The sequence below is a fragment of the Stegastes partitus genome, unplaced genomic scaffold, assembly GCF_000690725.1.
Source record: "Stegastes partitus isolate 25-593 unplaced genomic scaffold, Stegastes_partitus-1.0.2 Scaffold328, whole genome shotgun sequence".
In the NCBI taxonomy this organism is placed as follows: domain Eukaryota; kingdom Metazoa; phylum Chordata; class Actinopteri; family Pomacentridae; genus Stegastes; species Stegastes partitus.
The window spans coordinates 57,911-77,701 of NW_007578059.1; the positions used below are offsets into that span (position 1 = coordinate 57,911).

The 19,791-nt window shown below is 39.3% G+C and overlaps 2 protein-coding genes and 1 long non-coding RNA gene across 4 annotated transcripts; 1 reads left to right on the plus strand and 2 right to left on the minus strand.

The window, feature by feature from the left end:
* Positions 1 to 296: 296 nt before the first annotated feature.
* Positions 297 to 3,683, minus strand: chchd4b (coiled-coil-helix-coiled-coil-helix domain containing 4b). 2 transcript variants are annotated; one of them, XM_008283806.1, is made up of 3 exons: positions 3,490 to 3,683; positions 1,662 to 1,760; positions 297 to 1,539 (listed from the first exon to the last, which is right to left on the minus strand). In XM_008283806.1, exons 1-3 carry the CDS (start codon positions 3,509 to 3,511, stop codon positions 1,208 to 1,210), a joined length of 453 nt encoding a protein of 150 aa, XP_008282028.1. In that variant the 5' UTR covers positions 3,512 to 3,683; the 3' UTR covers positions 297 to 1,207. The 2 variants fall into 2 exon arrangements, with proteins under 2 accessions (XP_008282028.1, XP_008282027.1); XM_008283805.1 differs by lacking the exon at positions 3,490 to 3,683 and having other exon boundaries at positions 1,662 to 2,355.
* On the plus strand, positions 3,233 to 19,785 carry LOC103358726 (uncharacterized). The gene is made up of 3 exons (XR_520272.1): positions 3,233 to 3,243; positions 16,906 to 16,909; positions 19,617 to 19,785. It is a non-coding gene; the product is annotated as an uncharacterized LOC103358726 (long non-coding RNA).
* On the minus strand, positions 5,254 to 13,393 carry LOC103358725 (protein transport protein Sec61 subunit alpha-like 1). Its single transcript, XM_008283803.1, has 12 exons — positions 13,301 to 13,393; positions 12,592 to 12,659; positions 12,406 to 12,471; positions 11,573 to 11,651; positions 11,353 to 11,484; positions 11,156 to 11,265; positions 10,160 to 10,313; positions 9,899 to 10,059; positions 9,581 to 9,778; positions 7,829 to 8,020; positions 7,663 to 7,739; positions 5,254 to 6,392 (listed from the first exon to the last, which is right to left on the minus strand). The coding sequence occupies exons 1-12, from the start codon at positions 13,305 to 13,307 to the stop codon at positions 6,206 to 6,208; spliced, it is 1,431 nt and encodes a 476-aa protein (XP_008282025.1). The 5' UTR covers positions 13,308 to 13,393; the 3' UTR covers positions 5,254 to 6,205.
* Positions 19,786 to 19,791: the final 6 nt, after the last annotated feature.

Below are 19,791 nucleotides of genomic sequence, written 5' to 3' on the forward strand. Positions count from 1 at the left end.
TAAGAAGAACAGCAAATGCTACCACCCATTTCAGTCATTGGAGGCCCCTTTTAGGAGGCTGTGTTTCTGTAACAAATACGATGTGTTTCCCAGTACAGGGACCTCCAGAGCGAAAAGGGTTAAGGTCACCAGACAGTTACCCTCTGCTGGATGCTCACGAGTGTGATGATGTCAACATGTTTGCGTTTGTTGATGATGTAAACCTGAAATGTGCAGACTGTTGACTGCGGTATAAAGTCATTCTTTTTCAATGTCAACCAAGAAGATAGAAATTCAAACAAATAATATTACAGAAGTCGCACATGTATAATACGTTTTATTATAAAACTTTCAACAATATCTGCTTTAAGTCACTTCAGTCACTCCGGTGCTGCACACAAATGGCTCAGCTGAGGTAAATGTTTTAGGTCTGGTTATAACTTAGCAGAAGAAATGCAGTCCAGGACACAGGGCAACAGTGGAAACGCACGACTGAAGATACCACACCTAATCTTACTTTACAGTCTCAGACCTTGTTGTGGTAAATCACAGGATGAGCAAGTAGCACCATTTATCTTGAAACAAAGGAAGAAACAAATAAACGCCATGTACCTCAGTCAGTGTACTAAGCTTGGTCCTGTAAACACTTGAAAATGATTCAAAACGGTTTTGAATGAACCTAAAGGCAGTGCGGGACATGTTTACTTTAAACACTTCAGATTTTGCTTAGATCCCATGTTATTCATGAGTAAACTGTTTAAGTTAAAGCTTAAAGCTGCACGTTTTTGTCTGCTACTGAATAAATATCTGTTCTTTAAACCACATGACCCGTGTTCTCCTTTGAGGAATATTAAAAGCTTAGATTTTTTTGCTTTCACGATAGTGACCATGAGTTCTCCGTCTCCACAGAGAATTTGCTTCAATGCAGCAAATAAAGTGGTTTCTAAATAAACCACACACTCTTCAATAGCACTGATAATAAAACAACATGTTTGTAAGTCATGGTGCTAATTTTTTTGTCTTCCAGCTTCCACACTGACACAAAACTCCAGCAGTTTGGAGCAAAACAAATGTTTCTGCTACTTACCCCAAATACCTTTTCATTTATTTATTAATGTTCAATAGTTAAAAAACAAATGGGCAATGATTTAAAAAATATATCGACAATATTTCGGTTCCATAAAGGGATGACTACATGTGAACGCACTCTACACACTATGACTCATTATTAGCTTTCCGCTGAGCTCTCTGTGTCGGGCTGTGAGGTGTTAGAGTCCTGCTCAGAGGCAGATGTTGAGTTTGCACCTGATGCTTCAGCTTCTGAGTCTTGTGAGGTCTTGCTGGAGGATTTTTCATCTTCTTGTGGGTAGAGCTCTGGGTAACGCTGCATACACTCCTGCATAGCCCTGAACTGCTCCAGGCAGTCAGAACCCTTCACCTCCTCCTTACTGTAGTGGAAGCAGGAGAAGGCGTCCTTAAAGTCAGTCCCACAGGGACCGCTGGCCATACCACCCAGGCAGGGGCAGTTCCAGTTGATCTCCCCACTGGGCAGAATCAGACCTAGAATAACAGAGGAGGTTTAAATTCGGACATCGGAAAATAAACTTGTATTTTTGAAAATCCACCAGAGCTACTATTTAGCCTGATGACAGGCTGCTCCTGGTAGTTTTACTCCTCCTCACCTCGGTCCTCATACGGGTCATTGGGATCTTCCTCCATGAGCTCAGCACTGCTGGGTGTTTCATGATCCTCTTTGGTGACAAAGATGATTTTGTCTTTACCTGTTGTGTAAAGTTGAAGCCATTGCAAAGAAGTTATCAGTGGAAGCTGACAAAGACACATTACAATACATTATTAAGGCACTTGTGTGCATATTCTAGCAGACATCTCAATGAATTGTGATGTTTAAACAATGAGCTTGTTCAATGAATCAAAAACATAAGGTATGGAGGGCTAAAACAATTAGGTAATTGATCAATTATTCAATCAACAAAGTAAGCTTCTTTGATTCAAAAATGTTCGTTTTTCACATCATGTTTAACATTATTTATATTTTCACAAGTAAACTGAAAATGTTTTGGATTTGTTTTGATATTTTGGAATGTCTGGTGGACAAAACCAGAAATCTAAAGACCTTCTGGGGAGACGAAATATGTAATAGTGATTTATACACTATTTTTTGTTACATTTTACATATGGGCCTATTATTAAAAAAACTAGAACAGATAAGAAGATCATAAAAAAATATTGTACTTATGAGAAGCATATTAAGTGTATGTAACACTACACTACCTCCTCTAGAACCTGCAGATCTATCAAGTCTTCACCTGTCTCTCACCCACACCTCACCACTTGCTCACCAGCTCACCTACAAGTCTGGTGCTGTGGCAATACTGGAGTTAATCCATCCATCTATTATTAATACACCACTTAATCCTCACTAGGGTCGTGGGGGGCTGGAGTCTATCCCAGCTGACTTAGGGCAAAGGCAGAGGACACCCTGGACAGGTCACCAGTCTATCACAGGGCTACACTTAGAGACAGACAACCAAGCACACTCACATTCACACCTACGGACAATTTAGAATCACCAATTAACCTCAACATGTTTTTGGACTGTGGGAGGAAGCTGGAGAGAGCACATGCTGCACAGGGAGAACATGCAAACTGCACACAGAAAGATCCCGGGTGTCCTCACCGGGACACGAACTCGCGACCTTCTAGCAGCTAACCACCGAGCCACCTTGCAGCCCTACTGGAGTTAATGAGCCATACATTTTTACCCCACCCAGCAAGTCAACATGTCAAGTTAAAACCTATAAGTCTGAATACATGTTTTTGAGGTCATCAGCACACTCAATCATATAATTGACTGCTCATTTCGCTCATCATGTGTCTTCCAGCTCATAATAAACAGCATATGGGCATGTATTAACAAGACCAAAACCTTGATTTTAATCAGAAGAGTCTTTAACTACATAATATAGTGTTTTAGTCCAATGGCTGCCATGCTGAAAGTAGGAACTCCTGAAATGCTACATTAAATCTTACATTAAATTTTGCTTCGAAATTTAAAGGATTTAAATGAAAATGAATGCGAAATGTAAGTAAAGTACGAGTACTTCAAACTAGGGCATAAGTAAAGTACTTAAACAAATGCAGAAGTACTGAACCAAAACTTTGACAGTCAGAGCGGCTTTCTATGACGAACATCTTCAGATGAGTAAAATATATAAAGTAAGTAAATAGTGTATTAAACAGCATGTTGAGGCCTCCTGCACTGCAGCTGGTTCCTGGTCAAGGTTAAACTGTGTGATGGTTACAGGTACTCACACTCGTGTTCCCTCATGATACGCAGCTACGCATTTCCACAGTCTTACTTCACATTTTTAGCAAGAGGACTGTTGTTAATACACGTTATCATTTTGCCAACATTCATTCTTCCTTCAGGCTGAGCTAAACTTGAGTGAGAGCTCTCAGACAGGCTAGCCGGCTAGCACAGCATGTTACCTTCCTCTCTGACCGAGCTCATTTCTTCACGCCGGAGTGGATTAAGTTTCCTCCTTCTGATTCACGGCAGCAGCTGACAGCACTCCGAGGACTCTCACTGACAAACAACACAGAAAATAAACATGTGACAGCTCTCAGTCCATCACTGTGAGCTCCATCATCAGGACGCTGTTTCACAACTATCCTTGCTGGAGAATGAGGTCCTCTTCTTCTTTGCCGGCAGCTTTGAATGTGCGGTGCGCACTGCTGCCCCCTACAGGCCACATATGTCAATACAGCCTTTCCCCCACAGCGTCACTTCACACATGCTGGGCTTTTAACCCTTTATGGGGCAAGTGACCACATTTGGTAACTTCCTTGGACATTCAATGTGTCCACCCTGTGCCTCTCTTTGAGGTTGAAGAACCATGTGCAGTTTGATTTAGTTTTTATATCAGTGCCACTATCACTACCTTATGAAAAATGTCACTAAACAAATTATCCAGGCACTTTATAAATGCTTTGTTACTGGTTTGCATGGTTATTTGTTGAGATTAGTGCCAGTACCACTACCCCAAGAAAAGTGTTAGTAAATGAACTTGCCAAGCAATTTATAAATACTTTGTTACTGGTTGTGTACGTATCATTACCTCAAACTAAAATGTTTCTAAATAAATGTTTTTTTTGCAGTTTGTTACTTTTTCTTGCATTTATTACAAATTCCCCTTTTTTAACCATAGACAGGCAAGTTACCATATATGGTAACTTCACTCATCTTTTTTTTTTTTTTTTAAAGTTCAAAGCAAGTAAGTCAAAAGTAAAAATATTTTGAGATATACTTCAATAACACCCTAGGGTTGAAATTTTCATTGTCCAAGTATTTCAAGGAGTGCCCTATGAAGGGTTAAAGAAAATGAGAAATGCTTGCTGTTTCTCTTTTACTTTCTGAACAGATGCTATATCAACACATTTTTATAAGAATGCGCTTGTTTCATACATATACATAAGATGCAATAAAAATGACTTTACCTGGTCAATTGCACAAAAATAGAAACGCAGCTTGGAAATGGTCTTCTTTTCTGACTCAAGAGAAAAAACTAAAAGTTGAATTCCTATTGTGCACAAAAACCTTCTGAGCTAGTTAACCAGTGACTCCTTCTCTTCCATTGAGTTAATCGACAGCCAGGTGTGGTTTTTAAAGATGATCAGATAGTAAGACAAGTATACAGACACTCGTTTGAACGACGATAAAAAAGTCACCTTAAAATGCAACTTTATTTAAATGACCCCTTGCCGCAGCTGACAACAGGAAGATGAGAACAGGCCGCTGACATGATGGAATGCTGACGCGTCGGTTCGTGCTGTAATCAGGATCTTTTATGCCCACCCTCCTATTTGTCATCTCTTTCAGACAGCTCTCAATGAATGTGTCCAGAAACGTGATCCTCTTGACCAGAATATCAACTTCTCGAGGTGCTTCAGGACGAGTGGGGCAACACTCCACATGCAGCATTAACAAACGTATTAACTGTATGCATTAGAGACATGATATGCTACTGGCTTGTGACTTCTGACCTGTTTTCAATCTGACCATTTCCAACATAAAAAATAAAATAAAATCACTCAAATACTTCCCCAAGGAACACTTGACTGAAGTTAGTGAAGCTCACACTGAGAAAAGCATTAGTTAACATTACCAAGAGTCATAAAAAACATGTTGGCTAAATACACACATTACTAAATATTAAATGGAAGCACAACAAAAGCAACCAATCAAAACTGAAAGACTTTTTCCAAAAAAGTTTTTATTGAGAATGTTTCTTTATATAAGTTTGTTCTGAAATGCATTTATCTTTACATATTCAAAGACTTTATCTTACACTTAAGACAAATTCAAAGTTATTTAATGAATGGCCTATGTACAGGAGATCAGAGTTTCTCTGAAAACATCATTAGTGAAAGTATACATAGAGCAGACAATTAAAAAAACAAAAAAGCTCTTAGGTGGGCAATAAGAATGAATGTGACTGTGAGTTAATACTGCAGCTCCCTGGGAATGCTATACATCAAAACAACAAGCACCCTTGTTTTGAATGGTTTACTGGATGACTGTTCAAAAATTATCTTTTGAAGCTGGAACCCAATATGAGCTCCACATCCTCTTCTTACAGAACCCTGAACAAATAATACAGGGTCACAAATCCAGAACATTTACAGTACTTGACTCAGCGTCTGACAGTTCAGCTTCTGGTCCACACCTTCACATGAATGGCAGGTTAACAGAAAAATAAAATAAAGCTGAAAGTAAAAGTAGAACCTAGGATAACACTAAGCACACAGCAGGCAGTTGACCGCCATAATCCAAATCAAGTATGCCTGCATACTGAAGCGCTCGCTTCTCAGTCTGAAAAAAAAAAAAAGACCAAACTCCTGCAAGAAACCTTTAAGTAAATCTTGCAGAGCTGTAATCTCTTGTCAGGTAGAAAATCTGATGAAGTATGGCTGAAGTGATGGTCTTTGTGTCACTTTGGATGATATGTGGGGGAGCGAATGATGAGAATGTCAGCATGTAGTCCCCCACCTCGCAGCATCCTATTTCAGCTGAGATTCCTGAAGGTTCCTCAAACGTCCTGAAATCGCAGAGCTGATGATGCAGGGGCTTCACATGGACGTAAAATAAATGCAAGGTTGGTGACCCTAATAAAAGTTGGTAGACAGTGGGAGGATGATGGCTTTTCTAGAAGAGCAGGGCTCCCATGCTTCCTACTTCGCTCTGTTCTTTCACAAAGATCTCAAAGTATTGGTAGATGATGGTGACGGCTAGCAGGATACCGGTACCGGAGCCGATGGCTCCAAGGAAGTCAGCCATCACCGACAACCCACCGATACACAGACCACCAAAGGCAGCAGCAGTGGGAATGTACCTGAAAATCAAAACAGGAGACTTAGATAATAGAAGAATAGCAGCTACTTAAAAACATTCATGTTGATTGTGGAGTAGTGATTAAAGGAGTGGTTCAACATTTTCAGAAATAGACTTATTTGCTTTCTTGGTGAGAGTTAGATGAGAACATCATAACCATTCTCTTATCGGTCTTTTAAAGATAAGGATTAAGCTAGTAGCCTGTAAGCTTAGCATGACAACAAGAGGAGAGGGCTAACCTGAAGGAAGCTAAAACATTATCCAAAAACAATTTCTTTAACTGTGCATAAGTTGCACAAGCAAAGGCTGCATAAAATTGAGAATAACATCAGCAATAAGAGACATAGTCACATACTTGTACTGTTGCTCTATTCATAATTTGTGTAACACAGCAAGATAATTAACTTTTCCACTTTTCTCTGTTATTGTAAAGAAACAAAGGGTTTCAGTCTTACTTAAAGATAAAAAAGTATATATTGACATATACAGTATATAAGCATGGAGGTTCGATTTTAGAGCGTGGTGTCAGATTGTGTGACAAAACGATCTTAACTCAAAATGATGACATCTTATTGGCACCAAAGCCGTGATATACGGTGGAAAAACTTTGAAACAGACATAAAATTGACCCTCAAATTAAATTTTCATCTGACATGAATAATTTGATGTAGATCAATATTTTCTCAGGCAGCAATGATTTACTGATGCCATTCTTTGAACCTGCTGAGGTACATACTGGACCAATAGATCAACTAAATAGGGAAACGATTGAGTGATAGGTCTTTTAAGGAATTAGGAATAATAGCACAGGTATTAATATGATCATTTACAATAACTTTGTGTAGCTTTAGTGTTCCCATAAGCCCTGGCAGTGTGACAGTCAACCAGCATCTATAATATCAGGACCTTGAAATCAGAGCAGATACATGGAACCTAGCCAATAATAATTTTAGTATGCATACCTGTGCCTTTCTGCTGCAATACATCTAAATGTCTTGTGCTTAAAATAACTTTTGTTTAAGAGGATGTGCTTTTCCAAAATTATCCAGGCACACAGCATCTGGATTTGTAAGGCTAAATTCTTTACATATTTCTCAAAACTTTAGGATGTGCAATACCTGCAGCTTATTGCTCCAAAAATTTCCAAACATTTGGACTTCAGTGTGATACAGCCTCTCTCACTTTGAACTTGTTTGTTTCAGTATAACTTTTTTGGGTTGTGTAGCTAATGAGTAATAAAAATGGCCTGTAACTATTTTTTTTGACTTTACCTGTTCAGTTCATGGACCATTGAGGTTTCTCTGTGTCCCCTCATCACCATCTGCTGCTCCTTCAGCTGTTTTGCCACCTGGACGAGAGCACAGAAACAAACTATATCACAAAGGCTGTTTGAAATAAACCAATGACATCAGCTGCAAGTAAGCAGCTATGACTTACGTCTTTAGCAGAGGAGCCGGAGACTTCGATCCAGGTTTTGGAGAAGAAGGCACACGAGCCGAGCATGAAGACAATGTAGATGACTGCGTGGACCGGATCCTCTAGAACAGAGCCGAATGACTCAGGAGGGGAGAGGTAGTAACAGAGTCCACCGACAGGGTAGGCACGTGCTGGGCCACCAGACGACGTGTCCTGCAACACACAGAAGAAAAATGTTCTGTTATCTAAGGCTAACAAAAATGTAAAGTCACTCAAGTCATAAGTAGTCATAACCAATTACTTACATTAATAAAACACACTAAAATCTATTTTTGTCATTTATGAAATTTGAAAGTCATCTCTAGATGTAAAAAAAAAAAAAAAAAGTGTATTTTTTTTCCTGAATTCATTAATGTATCTTAGTATACATGGTTATATTTCGTGATTTTACTGTCTTATCTTATACCTAGGTCCCTATAACCATCCATCCATTCATCCATTATCTATACACCGCTTAATCCTCACTAGCATTGCGGGGGGGCTGGAGCCTATCCCAGCTGACTTAAGGTGAAGGCAGGGGACACCCTGGACAGGTCACCAGTCTATCACAGGGCTACACTTAAAGATAGACAACCAAGCACACTCACATTCACAATTTAGACAATTTAGAATCACCAATTAACCTCAACATGTTTTTGGACTGTGTGGGAGGAAGCCGGAGAACCTGCACGGGGAGAACATGCAAACTCCACACCCCCACCAGCCCCCACCAGGACGCGAACCGGCAACCTTCTTGCTGCGAGGCAACAGTGCTACCACCCTGCAGCCTATAACCAATCTGTGTCTAAATGTATGATCAGGTTCTCAAAGCAGCATGTGTTTTTGTTTTGTGTATAAACAATATATCCTGATTTCAGAGCCAGATAAGCCCTTATCCCAGCTTTCCGAAACCTGAAAATGCCAGCTGTGGTACTCTGAAAGAAATCAAAATACTACCATATCTCAACATCTTATCCAGGTTTCTGAGTGTTGCTAACTATGTGCACAGGCATGGCCTTAACCACATAATGTAATACAAACACAAACGTGTGGATGGACAGCGTGGCATTTCTAGCTGTTTTGTAGGCATTCTTTAAAAGAAGCTGTTCTGTTACTGGGAAAACAAAAAGCTTCCTTTTCTCCTGTCATATCCACAAAAACTAAAGGTCACAGTGTTTCTGGACAGTGAAGGGTTCTGTGATCTTCTGGCTTTACAAGGTGGAAATTTAAAATAAAACATCAAAAAAAAAAAAAAGGATGCTTCGAGCAGCAAGGCTGAAGCAGACTGAGGTAACAACATAAGATTCTCTCATTTTCTATCTTTTCTTCAAACTGCTTATTGGATGGTATCCTAACCACTGTGTCATTAAGAGCCATATCATTTTCATTCTTCAGTTCTATTTATAACCTGATTCAAAATGCGAAACGTGAGAAAACCATCAAAAAAAATCTATGTTTTTTTAATTGATTATGGACACGATAGCATAACCCCAATAAAGACAGTTTGCGAAACACCAGGGAGGTGAGGGCTTAAATAAAAAACCATAAAGACCCAAAATACACACTTCAGGGTTAATTTTTAGAATAAATGAAGTCACAGTAAAGGTATATCTATAGCAAGACGGTCATGAAAACTGTAATAGCTTTTTGATCACTGGCATTAGCCAGCAACACAAAACCTAAAGACCGTGAAATGAAAGGTGTGTGAAAAGCTCATAATAAATGTATACTTACAGACCACGTTCCGAGCAGATTAACCAGGAAATTGCCACTGAAGCGCGTGGAAAGCATTTGGGAGATAACGTACAAGTTGGAGACTAAGGCAGACTGCAGGATGATGGGAATGTTGGAGGTGTAGAACAGCTTGATGGGGTAGGTGTTGTACTGGCCGCGATAGCGAGCTGATTTGATGGGCAGATCCACCCTGAATCCCTGCGAGAAGAAGTAAATGTTTAGGATAAAATCATCATCCTGACTATTAACAATTCTTATTTTAAACTTAAGTAGTTTCACATTTGTAAAAAATAAACAAACAAAAAAATAGTAACCCACCTGAAAGTATATCACTACAGCAAAAACAAACACTGTGGCGATGAGGTTCATGAGGTTGGGCAGGTTCTGTCTGTAGAAGGCCTCTCTCAGAGCTCGCACTTTGTCTGTCCTTGTAGCAAGCAGATGGAAAAGAGCAATGATTGCTCCCTCAAACTCCGTACCTGAAAACACAAAATGTCACAAAAATTACAAACATTTCTGTGGACTGCCTTTTTCAAAGACTAAAACCACTCATTCACAGACCAATTTGTGGTCTCTTACCTCTTCCGGTGTTCACAGTGGTGGGGCTGAAGGCCTTCCAGACGATTGTCTCACAGATGTTTGTAGCAATGAACAGTGAGATCCCTGAACCGAGACCATAGCCCTTTTGAAGCAGCTCATCCAGCAAAAGCACAATCAGACCTGCCACAAACAGCTACAGAAGAACACAACAGCTCCAGTCAGCTGGAAAAGCACTGACACGGTCATGTGAAAATGTTTCTCTTTGCTATGAATGCACATCTCTTTGTAGCATTACATTTGATCCTGACAAGACGTTAGGTCATATGTTTTCAATAAAGTTTGTCTGTGCGTACGAGGCGATCACCACCAACTCCACTAGAGTATATTTTACTTTGTGAGTAAATAACATTAATCTAAAATCAAAGTCACAGTAAGGTACATGCACACAGAGGTGATCAGGTTTCTGTAATCAGCCATCAAGTGTCTGTACAAGCAAAAATTTTAGGTAATTATGAAACTGGGGCAGGGCAAATTATATACCACAGTCTAGGTAATTAATGGGAAACACTGCTGTTGGTCAAGTAATTCTGATTGGAATCAATAACAATGACCATCTGTTGTTGTTTTTTTTTTAAATTTTACATAATGACACGTTTCTTTGTGATACAGTTCTTGTTTTTAATAAGTAATATCACCGTCACACCTTTTATCTCAAGGAGAATCATACGTTTGATCATGACTTGTATAACGCTCAACATCAACATGTGGATCACGTCTGCAATAATAAATCACTGCTTTAGAACTTTGGATAAGCAAAGAAGCTGATATTGATCTAAACTAACACAGGGCTTAATTCTAAAACCACACACAAGGACAGCAGTAGTTGCAATCCACATGCATTACTTTGTTCTATATTATGTTCTTTATAACATCGTAACACTTTAACTGTAAGCACACACTAGAAGCTAGTTTACATATTCTCAAAAATTACAAAATCATTTATGACACATTTGAAGACATTTTTCCTGTTCCCACCTGAATGATGATGAGCAGGCAGATTCCTGCACCCATCTCTGACGGATCTCCATACATGCCAGTCATCACGTATACAATAGCCTGGCCAATGGTGATGATCATCCCAAATACTGCAAACATTACCAGAGGTCAGGGAACCAAAGGATTTGAATTGTGAGAACCTATACGCAATAACCACGTGATGAGAGTCCACTTACATTTCTGAGCTCCATTGAAGAGAGCTCTGTCCTTTGGTGTGTCTCCGACTTCAATGATCTTCGCTCCAGCAAGCAGCTGCATTATCAGGCCTGAGGTGACGATAGGCGAGATACCCAGCTCCATCAGAGTACCTGGAGGGAGATGTTAAAGTTAGGACACACAAGCAGGACAGCAGACATGTTTTTTTTTTGTTTTATTCAATATTAGCAGGACAAATACCTCTGTTTGAAGCCAGAATTACTCTCATCCAGTAGAAGGGATCTGCAGAGTCTGAGGACATGATGCCAAATAGGGGAATCTGGAGGAGCAGAGTTTTAACACAGTGTTGGAAAATGTTATTTTTTGATTTTAATACGTTTTGTCTCTATGAACTATTGGGTGTGTAAAATAAGGTTTTCTCTGCAAGCCTTACTCTAAGTCTTTCATTTACAATTCATAACACTGTGTACAAATCTGTCTTCAGCTTGACTGTTGGGCATTAATGTGGACACAGGAACATACTGCACAGTGCTACTTTCATTTCAGTCAGTCATGATGATTAGTTGATTAATCAAACTATTGTTCAATGACAATATCTGTTCATTTAATTATGTAAAACCTCAAAAATCATTGCTGAATTGCAGATTTTTGAACAGAAAGAATTGCTTGCATTTTAAAATATATCATTGTGAAGATTTTTCTTTGTGTTTTTGGATTGAATCCATATTTAGACACAATTTTGCTATCATAGCAATTGTCTAATTTTGGAACATCTTGGGCACAAAATGATCATTAAAAATAACTGAACAAGTAATGACAATTAATTAAGCCTAAATATAACTCTAGCATATGTAGAACATATGAATGAAACCTTGCATTTTTATTTCAAATAGCATTTCTATTGTCCTAAGTGCAAACTAATAAATATCGCAATCAAATTTGCACGACTATTTACAATTGATGATTACAGTCAGTCACATTTTTCACTTTGTTTTGTTTCTTAACAAAAGCATCAAACAATCGAGCAACCGCTTTATGTGAAAATACACACAGTAATTAAGACGGACACTTACCTGGCAACACACCAGAAAGATGAAAAGAGTGATGGCAGTCCATAACACCTTTTCTCTGAACTGGATCTGTTGATCAAACACATTGAGAGAAGCTTAACGAGGCAGCTAAAGCCAAATCAACACAAAGCTCATGTACTTCTACATGCAACTGTACTATTTAACTGAAGATGTTGTTAAAATACACACCTTTCTTTCTGGTTTTTGGATCTCTGGCAGCACTGCACAGAACGGCTTTATCACCTCCAAGAATTTGACTGGAAACAAGCAAACACAAGTTAACTTGAGGTAATAGCTGGTCTTCAATGGGACGTGGCAGTGAATGGGGGGCGGACTCAAGGCAGCTTTGAACGTACAATAGCCAAGACTCAACAGATTGGATGTCAAATAAAAGGATTTTGCATCTTAATGTCTCCAGTCGTGTTGCTACACCACCACGCTGTCTCTATCACGTGTTTCTAGTAGTATTAATCAGATTACAGCGACATCAGACTCGAGATAACACCGGTTGTGTTATGCGTCGTCATCACTAGACTGTCAGTGTCTTTGAATGAGTGGCTAACAAGTTAGCTAACAGGAGGTTTCCAGCCAACTCGATGCACCGTGTCGCTTCTGTGACTGAACCACGGGCAGGATATCCAGCTCGTAAAACCCTCCGTCAAGATATTACACCGTATCCACGAATAACCTCTTATCAGAAATAGTTCGTGGTAGTACAAAAGCAAACTGTCACCAAAGCAGCTAGCTAGCAACAGCGGCTAGCCGCCTGCTATCAAAGCCAACGCTAACACCGTCAGCTAACCAAGTTGTGCAAAACAGATAAAACAACATATTCGGCTTCGCTACACGGACTATAGATATCACAGTCACACAGCTCATTCGCCCAGGTGATACTCACTGCCCATGTTGTTCCCAGCTGTCTACTTAAACGCCGCTTCTCAGTGTAAATCAGACCGGAGTCAGTCTCACTATGTGAAGCGCCGGCAGAAGGAGGAGGAGAAACTTTAGAGACACGTCACCACTACAGACACGAAGAGCAGCGATTTAAAGAAGCACACGGGGACACCACGTTGTCCTCAAAACCATGCCATCCTCGAGGAATAGTGCCGAAAACATCTTCGTTCACACAAAATCACAAGTGAAATAGAATTAAAGTAGGTGTATGTAAGTCTGTGTAGACTCTCAGTCATCCAGGTCAGAGTAATCCCTCAGTAGAAAGCAACTAAACCAGTCTTTTTGGTTCTTGAAAACCTCTAATCCAAGAGGCTTCCTCAGCTCTATAGTTGGGAAATTATTCTCACCCACAGTTCATCAAATACTCAAGACTCACATGACCCTGATGATAGTGAAAGTCTCTCAGGATGCATTATAAGTACCTGATAAGTGTTGTAGTAGACTTCCTCCTCTGTTAGGAGATGTCCTCCCTTGGTGCTCTCTCTTCTATGTCCAGAATGTGATGTCCTCAAAAGAGCGTCCCTTATCTTTTCATTGCAGTTTTATGCCATGCACCTTTGGATCGGTTGTTTAATTTCCCCTACGTATAGGTTTGTCCTTGCTTCATTGTAATGTATGTAAATGTTTGTTTTGGGGGTGTTTTATCTTTAGGGTGAACCAGTCCCAGAGCATCGCTTGGTTTAAAGTGCAACAGTATGCTTTGAGTTCGTTTTTCAGACACTCCAGCTACATATAGGAACACTTCTTGGGCTGTTTTCTGAGCATTGTTGCCTCACAGCTAGAGGGTCCTCAGCATGTCTGTGAAGATTCTCAGTCATCCAGGTCATGGTTATTCTCATAGTTTAATCGTAGCAGCTGGACTTGCTTGAGTTTCTTGAAGACGTTTCAACTCACATCCAAGAGGTTTCATCAGTTCTGACTGACTAGTTGGGAGTTCCAGATACTTATATTCTGTAGGAGCCATTAACACTTGAGTTTCTGTTTCAAATGGGGGTTTGTTCTCAGTATGAATCTCGGCCTGGGGTCTTTCTGCGTGGAGTTTGCATGTTCTCCCCGTGTGAAGAGTGAAGGTCAGCAACCCAGCAGCTATTACTGCTACCTTGAAATGCTGCTCACTTGTCTATGCATTGATAATAACACTCTAATCAATATTATAGTGTGGGACATTTGAAGACTTTGGGTCCATTCTGCATAGCTTCATGGGTGCTCTTCCTTTTGATGCATTAGTTTTACATATTTTTTATCCGATCAGATTTTTTTTTACATACTATAACTCCTTTTACTTAATAAAATGATCTGACTCCTCCATTACTAAACAGAGATGAAGGAAAAGCTACTTATGATTTCCAGTAATTTCAGTAATTCTATGCCATGTTATGAAGCTAAATTTTTATTTTTCTCTGACCAACAGATTGTCATTTCCTTTTGTACCACTCTCTACTGTGTGAGCATAACTCCACCAGAGAGCAGCAGTGACCAGAAAACAAAGAAGCTGAGTCTGCAGACTTCTGGAGACAGTGAGGCAGTGTGGCTATCAACAAGAGCAGATCTGCACACACAAAGAAGTTGACAAAATAAGAGAAGCAGTTCACGATGTCAGCAAACGTCAGGCAATAGACCAGAAATGATGATCTTTCACTTGTGAAGGTGATCATATCCGAATTACAGCAACAGATAGCAGAAAAGAGATGACAGATAATCATCAAAGAAGCACAACATGAATGAAAGAAACATTAAAACTGAATTAGGCGCAGAAAATAGCTGTCTCTGAATTGATTTGAAATCCCCCTTTCAGATACGTGTTTTGGGTTTGGTATTAAATTAGTTGTTATCATCTGTGGTCACATTCTGAAGATACCAGTAATGATGCATCCAGTGTTATCAGGGACACAGGTCTTTCTTTCTTTCTTTCTTTCTTTCTTTCTTTCTTTCTTTCTTTCTTTCTTTCTTTCTTTCTTTCTTTCAGAAATACACTAGAATATGACAGCATATCAGTCAACAGGATGCTGTAAAACGTGGTCAAACGTTTCTCACAGAGATGAAAGAGGAGGATGGCACACACTGTAAGGGAGAGAGCGTTCAGCCTCTCAGAGGACTCCCTGACAACACAGTACCTGTACTGTTGGGGCTCGAGGGAAAAGATAGCTGAGAGGCTACTCTAACAGAATAAAGGCTTATCCAAGGTTTTGTCTGTTCACAAGGAAGGCATTCATTTGTTTTTTAGACTTCAGAACACAGGTGTGCTGCAGGAGCTCACTGATGTCTTTCTGGAGAACATGGAAAAATTTTGTAAATTAAGCCAGGGCTATATATTTTAATGACATGAAAGATGGCATAGAACTGAAACGGTCTAGATTCCTAATCTATATTAATTGTAAAAACACAGTAGCATATGGACCCTTCTTATTGTCCTTTCATCCCTTTATGCCAAATGATATGGAAAAAATCACTATAAAAGTACATGCAGGACCTGCAGTTAAAGCAAAAAGTTAGTAAGTAACACAATTAGATAAATAATGCTTCTTGCTTTTTATTCTTTGAATCTCAAATTTGCAGTAAAAAACACACACATTGTGCCATTGCTTAATGTTTCCACCTGTGAAAACTAAGCTGATAATCAGCTTTCTGATTCCTTAAGGAGTAAAAGATGCCCAGCCTGGGGAAGGCTACAAAAATGTCATTTGTAAGTTGCCAAACACACCAACAAAGTAAATAATGTAGTTTACTGTTATATATTTACATTCATTTGAAACTTTTAAGCATTAATTTTGTGAGTTTTGAACAAAAAAAAACAAAGTGTTGAATATGAGCTCTTTGTTTTGTTCTGCAGCTTTAGGTGAATTGACAGAATATTTATTGTAAGTTCTGTTCCATAAGAAGTCCGAATATACAAAAGGTATAGAGAATATATAGATTTAAAGTAACACATGAATACTATTACAATCACTATACCTTTACTGTGCAAATGAAGAGGCACTATTGTTGCAGTTGCAATATCAAAAAATTGCAATAAAAAAAAATTATATCACATTTGTTGGACATTTTGAGCTAAGTCGACTTTAAGATCACTATTATATTTATTGTGGGGTCGGAGCCACTCTAATAGATCCCAAGAAACTTTTAAAGGGTCATTTAAAGTGGAACTCTGCTGATGTTACTCGTCAGTGTCTGTTATTAGGGAGCAATGATGTGAAAAAAAAGACTGTTGCCTTTATGGCCACAAAGAGCTGCTCTAAAACTGTAAACTTCATGTCACATTACTCAAAAAACAATTTGTCACAAGTACTTTTTCTCAAAAAAAATTAATTACTTGTTACTTTTTAAAAACATGCAATGCATTGTGTCACTTATTTACTCCCTGTACAACATGATTCACTACATTACTGGTTACATAACTTTGCATAAGTCCTCAACGTCACCTGAGATGATTTGTCACCTAATTACTAGCTGACAGTGTATCATTAAACCTTACATGTGCTCACATATCTCTAACTTAATAAAGAGGACAAGCACAAAATCTTTGATAATGTATCACCACAAAGCCAACAGCAAAGTTGGAGAAAACCAGCCCAAAGATGACTTCAGAGAAAGATGTGGTGACGAGGCTTTACCATCAAACCCTCAAAATAAAAATAGCGGCTCTAACTCATTAGTAACTGTAATATAAATACTGAATTTAGACACAGTAATGTGTTACATCACTGCATTACAGTCGAATGTAATGCAGTTACAGTAATGCATTACTTTACAATGTGTTACTTGTAAGGCTGCACATAAGCCAACAGTTGGCACTGAAGACTTTGAGCTTGAAAATAAAAACAAAATCTGGCTATCTTGGCTTAAAGTTAGAGGCTTGAGGCTACATTAGCCCCTGAAAGCATTTCAACCTTTAATCTATTACTGGACTGTCAGTGCCCCAGTTGCATTGTGGGTAACGCAGAAGGCAGATTTCAAGGGTAGAAGAATATATGGAAGAAAAAAAACGACACTATCTCTGGTTGAGCTTTTTCAAACTGTCCATTTTGAGTCAAAACACACAATATCATAGAAGCTAAACTGGTGGAGAATTCATTCATTCTTTTAAGGCGTTAGACAAAATTCATTCAGTTTTGTCTTGCAATGTTTCTGTTTTTTATTGAGCTTCATGTACTTGTGTGAATCTCAAGGGTAGCCACTCTCCAGACACGGCTTCTCTTTGCCAGTGTGATGGCAGCTATTGAAGCCAGAACAAAAAGATACACAAAAAAGTGTTACTTGAAAGCTGGTATTACATAAGAGTCTTTGACTTTGTTGTAACATGAAGGAATGTTGAATTCCTTTCACTGATAGTGCTGCTGTTTTTTTTTTTTTTCCCCTTCATTTTTCTCTCACATTCATCTCATTCCATGTGCTCCTCCAGACGTTTCACCCTCTGATGCAACAGAGAAGCTCAATAGACCTGCTAACTCGCCCGTCAGTTGAAACCAGGCCATTCACCACAACACAATCCTTCTCTGTTTCCATTAGCGGGATCAAAAGCTTCACGTTCACCTCTAATTTATGTGTGGGGTTGAATTGATTTCGGTGTGTTTGTACTTCAGTCACTGCAAATGTGTGTCAAGCAGGCGATGACGCTGGAAGGATTCTGAAAGAGGGGGGTAGAATCAGCTGTCAGGGGCTTTTTAAAGGCCATATTCTGGTATCTACAGTGACAGGTTAATACTATGTTCTCTGCCATGCATCCCCCGGGGATGTCCTGTTCTTGGAGGGGAGGGGGGAACAGGGGATGCGTCCACATAAGAGAGTGGGTGGGAGTAAACAGTCACAAGATCGCCATGAGACCCAGCAGCGTGAGTCACTCCCTGCTCAGCTGTCTCATGCAGCTTCTCCGGTTTTCCCTAACCCATACTGGATTTTAATGTCCTACAAAGCCTCCAGAAACTGATTTCAGTCTGTGTGAACTGGGGGCTTTGTGAAGGCTGCACTGCTGTGAAGTCGGCTCAGCCTGCACTGCCCTGAATTAGCAGGTCGTCTCAGTGGCAAACACCTGATCTGATCTCTTGGTGACCCACAGACTGCTGACATTTCAGTCCGTCTGGCGTACAGTGTAACTGCTAGAGGTCAGAGGTTAATGTCAGTGGGTTTTAACTGGTGCATTTAATTCCTCGTGTAATCCACTGCAGGGATCCAGCGGACAGAAGAACATTGTGTCCTTGACCTCAAGCCCCAGGTTACATAAACATTCATAGATCAAACAGCGTTAACTCCTCACTGCAGGCCTTCTCACACTGCATTATGGTGTTAATGAAGAACAAATAGGCTCTTCAGCTTTGGATAACACTGGAGGGTTATAAAATGATTGCGTCAAATGTGGATGAGAGCTGAGGTTGGTAGTTTGAGCAGGATTTTTTATACATTTAATGTGACTAGAAAGCCGAGACGCAAGGCTACAACACTACAGCCACGCTAGCAGGGTGTTTTTAAGGCTGCACTGTAAACAGTGCAATGCTTTGAGGTAAATGCTAACAACTACAACATGTTGACATCTAGGAGGCGTCATGTTACTCATGTTCACTGTTTTAGTTTAGTGTGTTTGCATACCAACATTATTAGCATGATTATGTAGTAGACCTACATTATTACATATTATAGTCATATGAAGAGTTCATTTGCAAAAACAAATAACTCCATCTTCACAAACCTTCAGAAAACCCACTGTTCCATTGTCTACCTGAGACAATATCAATCAAACCTGAGTTATCTCTATTTTTGTCATGTCAATTCTACGGAGTCAAATCCACTTGACTGATATTATCTCAAGTAAACAAAAAAATAAGCTTTCTGAAAATCTACAAAAATGGAGTTATCTGTTTTTGCAAATGAACTCTTTACACACACACACCTACACACACACACACACACACACACAGACACACACACACACACACACACACACACACACACGTATGTATGTATGTATGTATGTATGTATGTATGTATGTATGTATGTATAAAAACTCCAAAGTTATAAATTCCAAAGTTGTAACAAATCATCCAGAGCTAGGACAGAAACATCTACACTGAATCCCACGCTAATCCATACAATAGTTATTGAGATATTTCATCAAAACACACAAATGTCAATCTTGTGGTCAGTAAAGTCGGTAGGATGTATAGAATGCAAATCATGACCGTCTGCATACTGTTAAACATTGTAAAAGAATTTAATTAAATCAACTTATCTTTTCTACTTTACTTAATATAAACAGATGCATTTCCAGTTTGGATTTTTTTGTAGTTTAACCCTTGTGTGATGTTCATATTTTTGTTACTTAGCCAGTGTTGGCGGGTCTGGTGGACCCGCTGCAATTTTGGGGGTTTAATTCAACACAATCAAACAATTTTATGTTCAAATGCTTAACAGATGTTTACTTCATCCCAATTACAAGCAATATA

Coding starts and splice junctions, on each gene's coding strand:
- chchd4b (XM_008283805.1), bottom strand. CDS start 1,821: ATGTGTCTTTGTCAGCTTCCACTGATAACTTCTTTGCAATGGCTTCAA. Junction 1,540..1,661: donor TGACCCGTATGAGGACCGAG/GTGAGGAGGAGT, acceptor CTGTTATTCTAG/GTCTGATTCTGCCCAGTGGG.
- LOC103358725 (XM_008283803.1), bottom strand. Junction 8,021..9,580: donor ATCTGCTCGGAACGTGGTCT/GTAAGTATACAT, acceptor TGTGTGTTGCAG/GACACGTCGTCTGGTGGCCC. Junction 6,393..7,662: donor ATGGTCCATGAACTGAACAG/GTAAAGTCAAAA, acceptor TTTGATTTTCAG/GTACATTCCCACTGCTGCTG.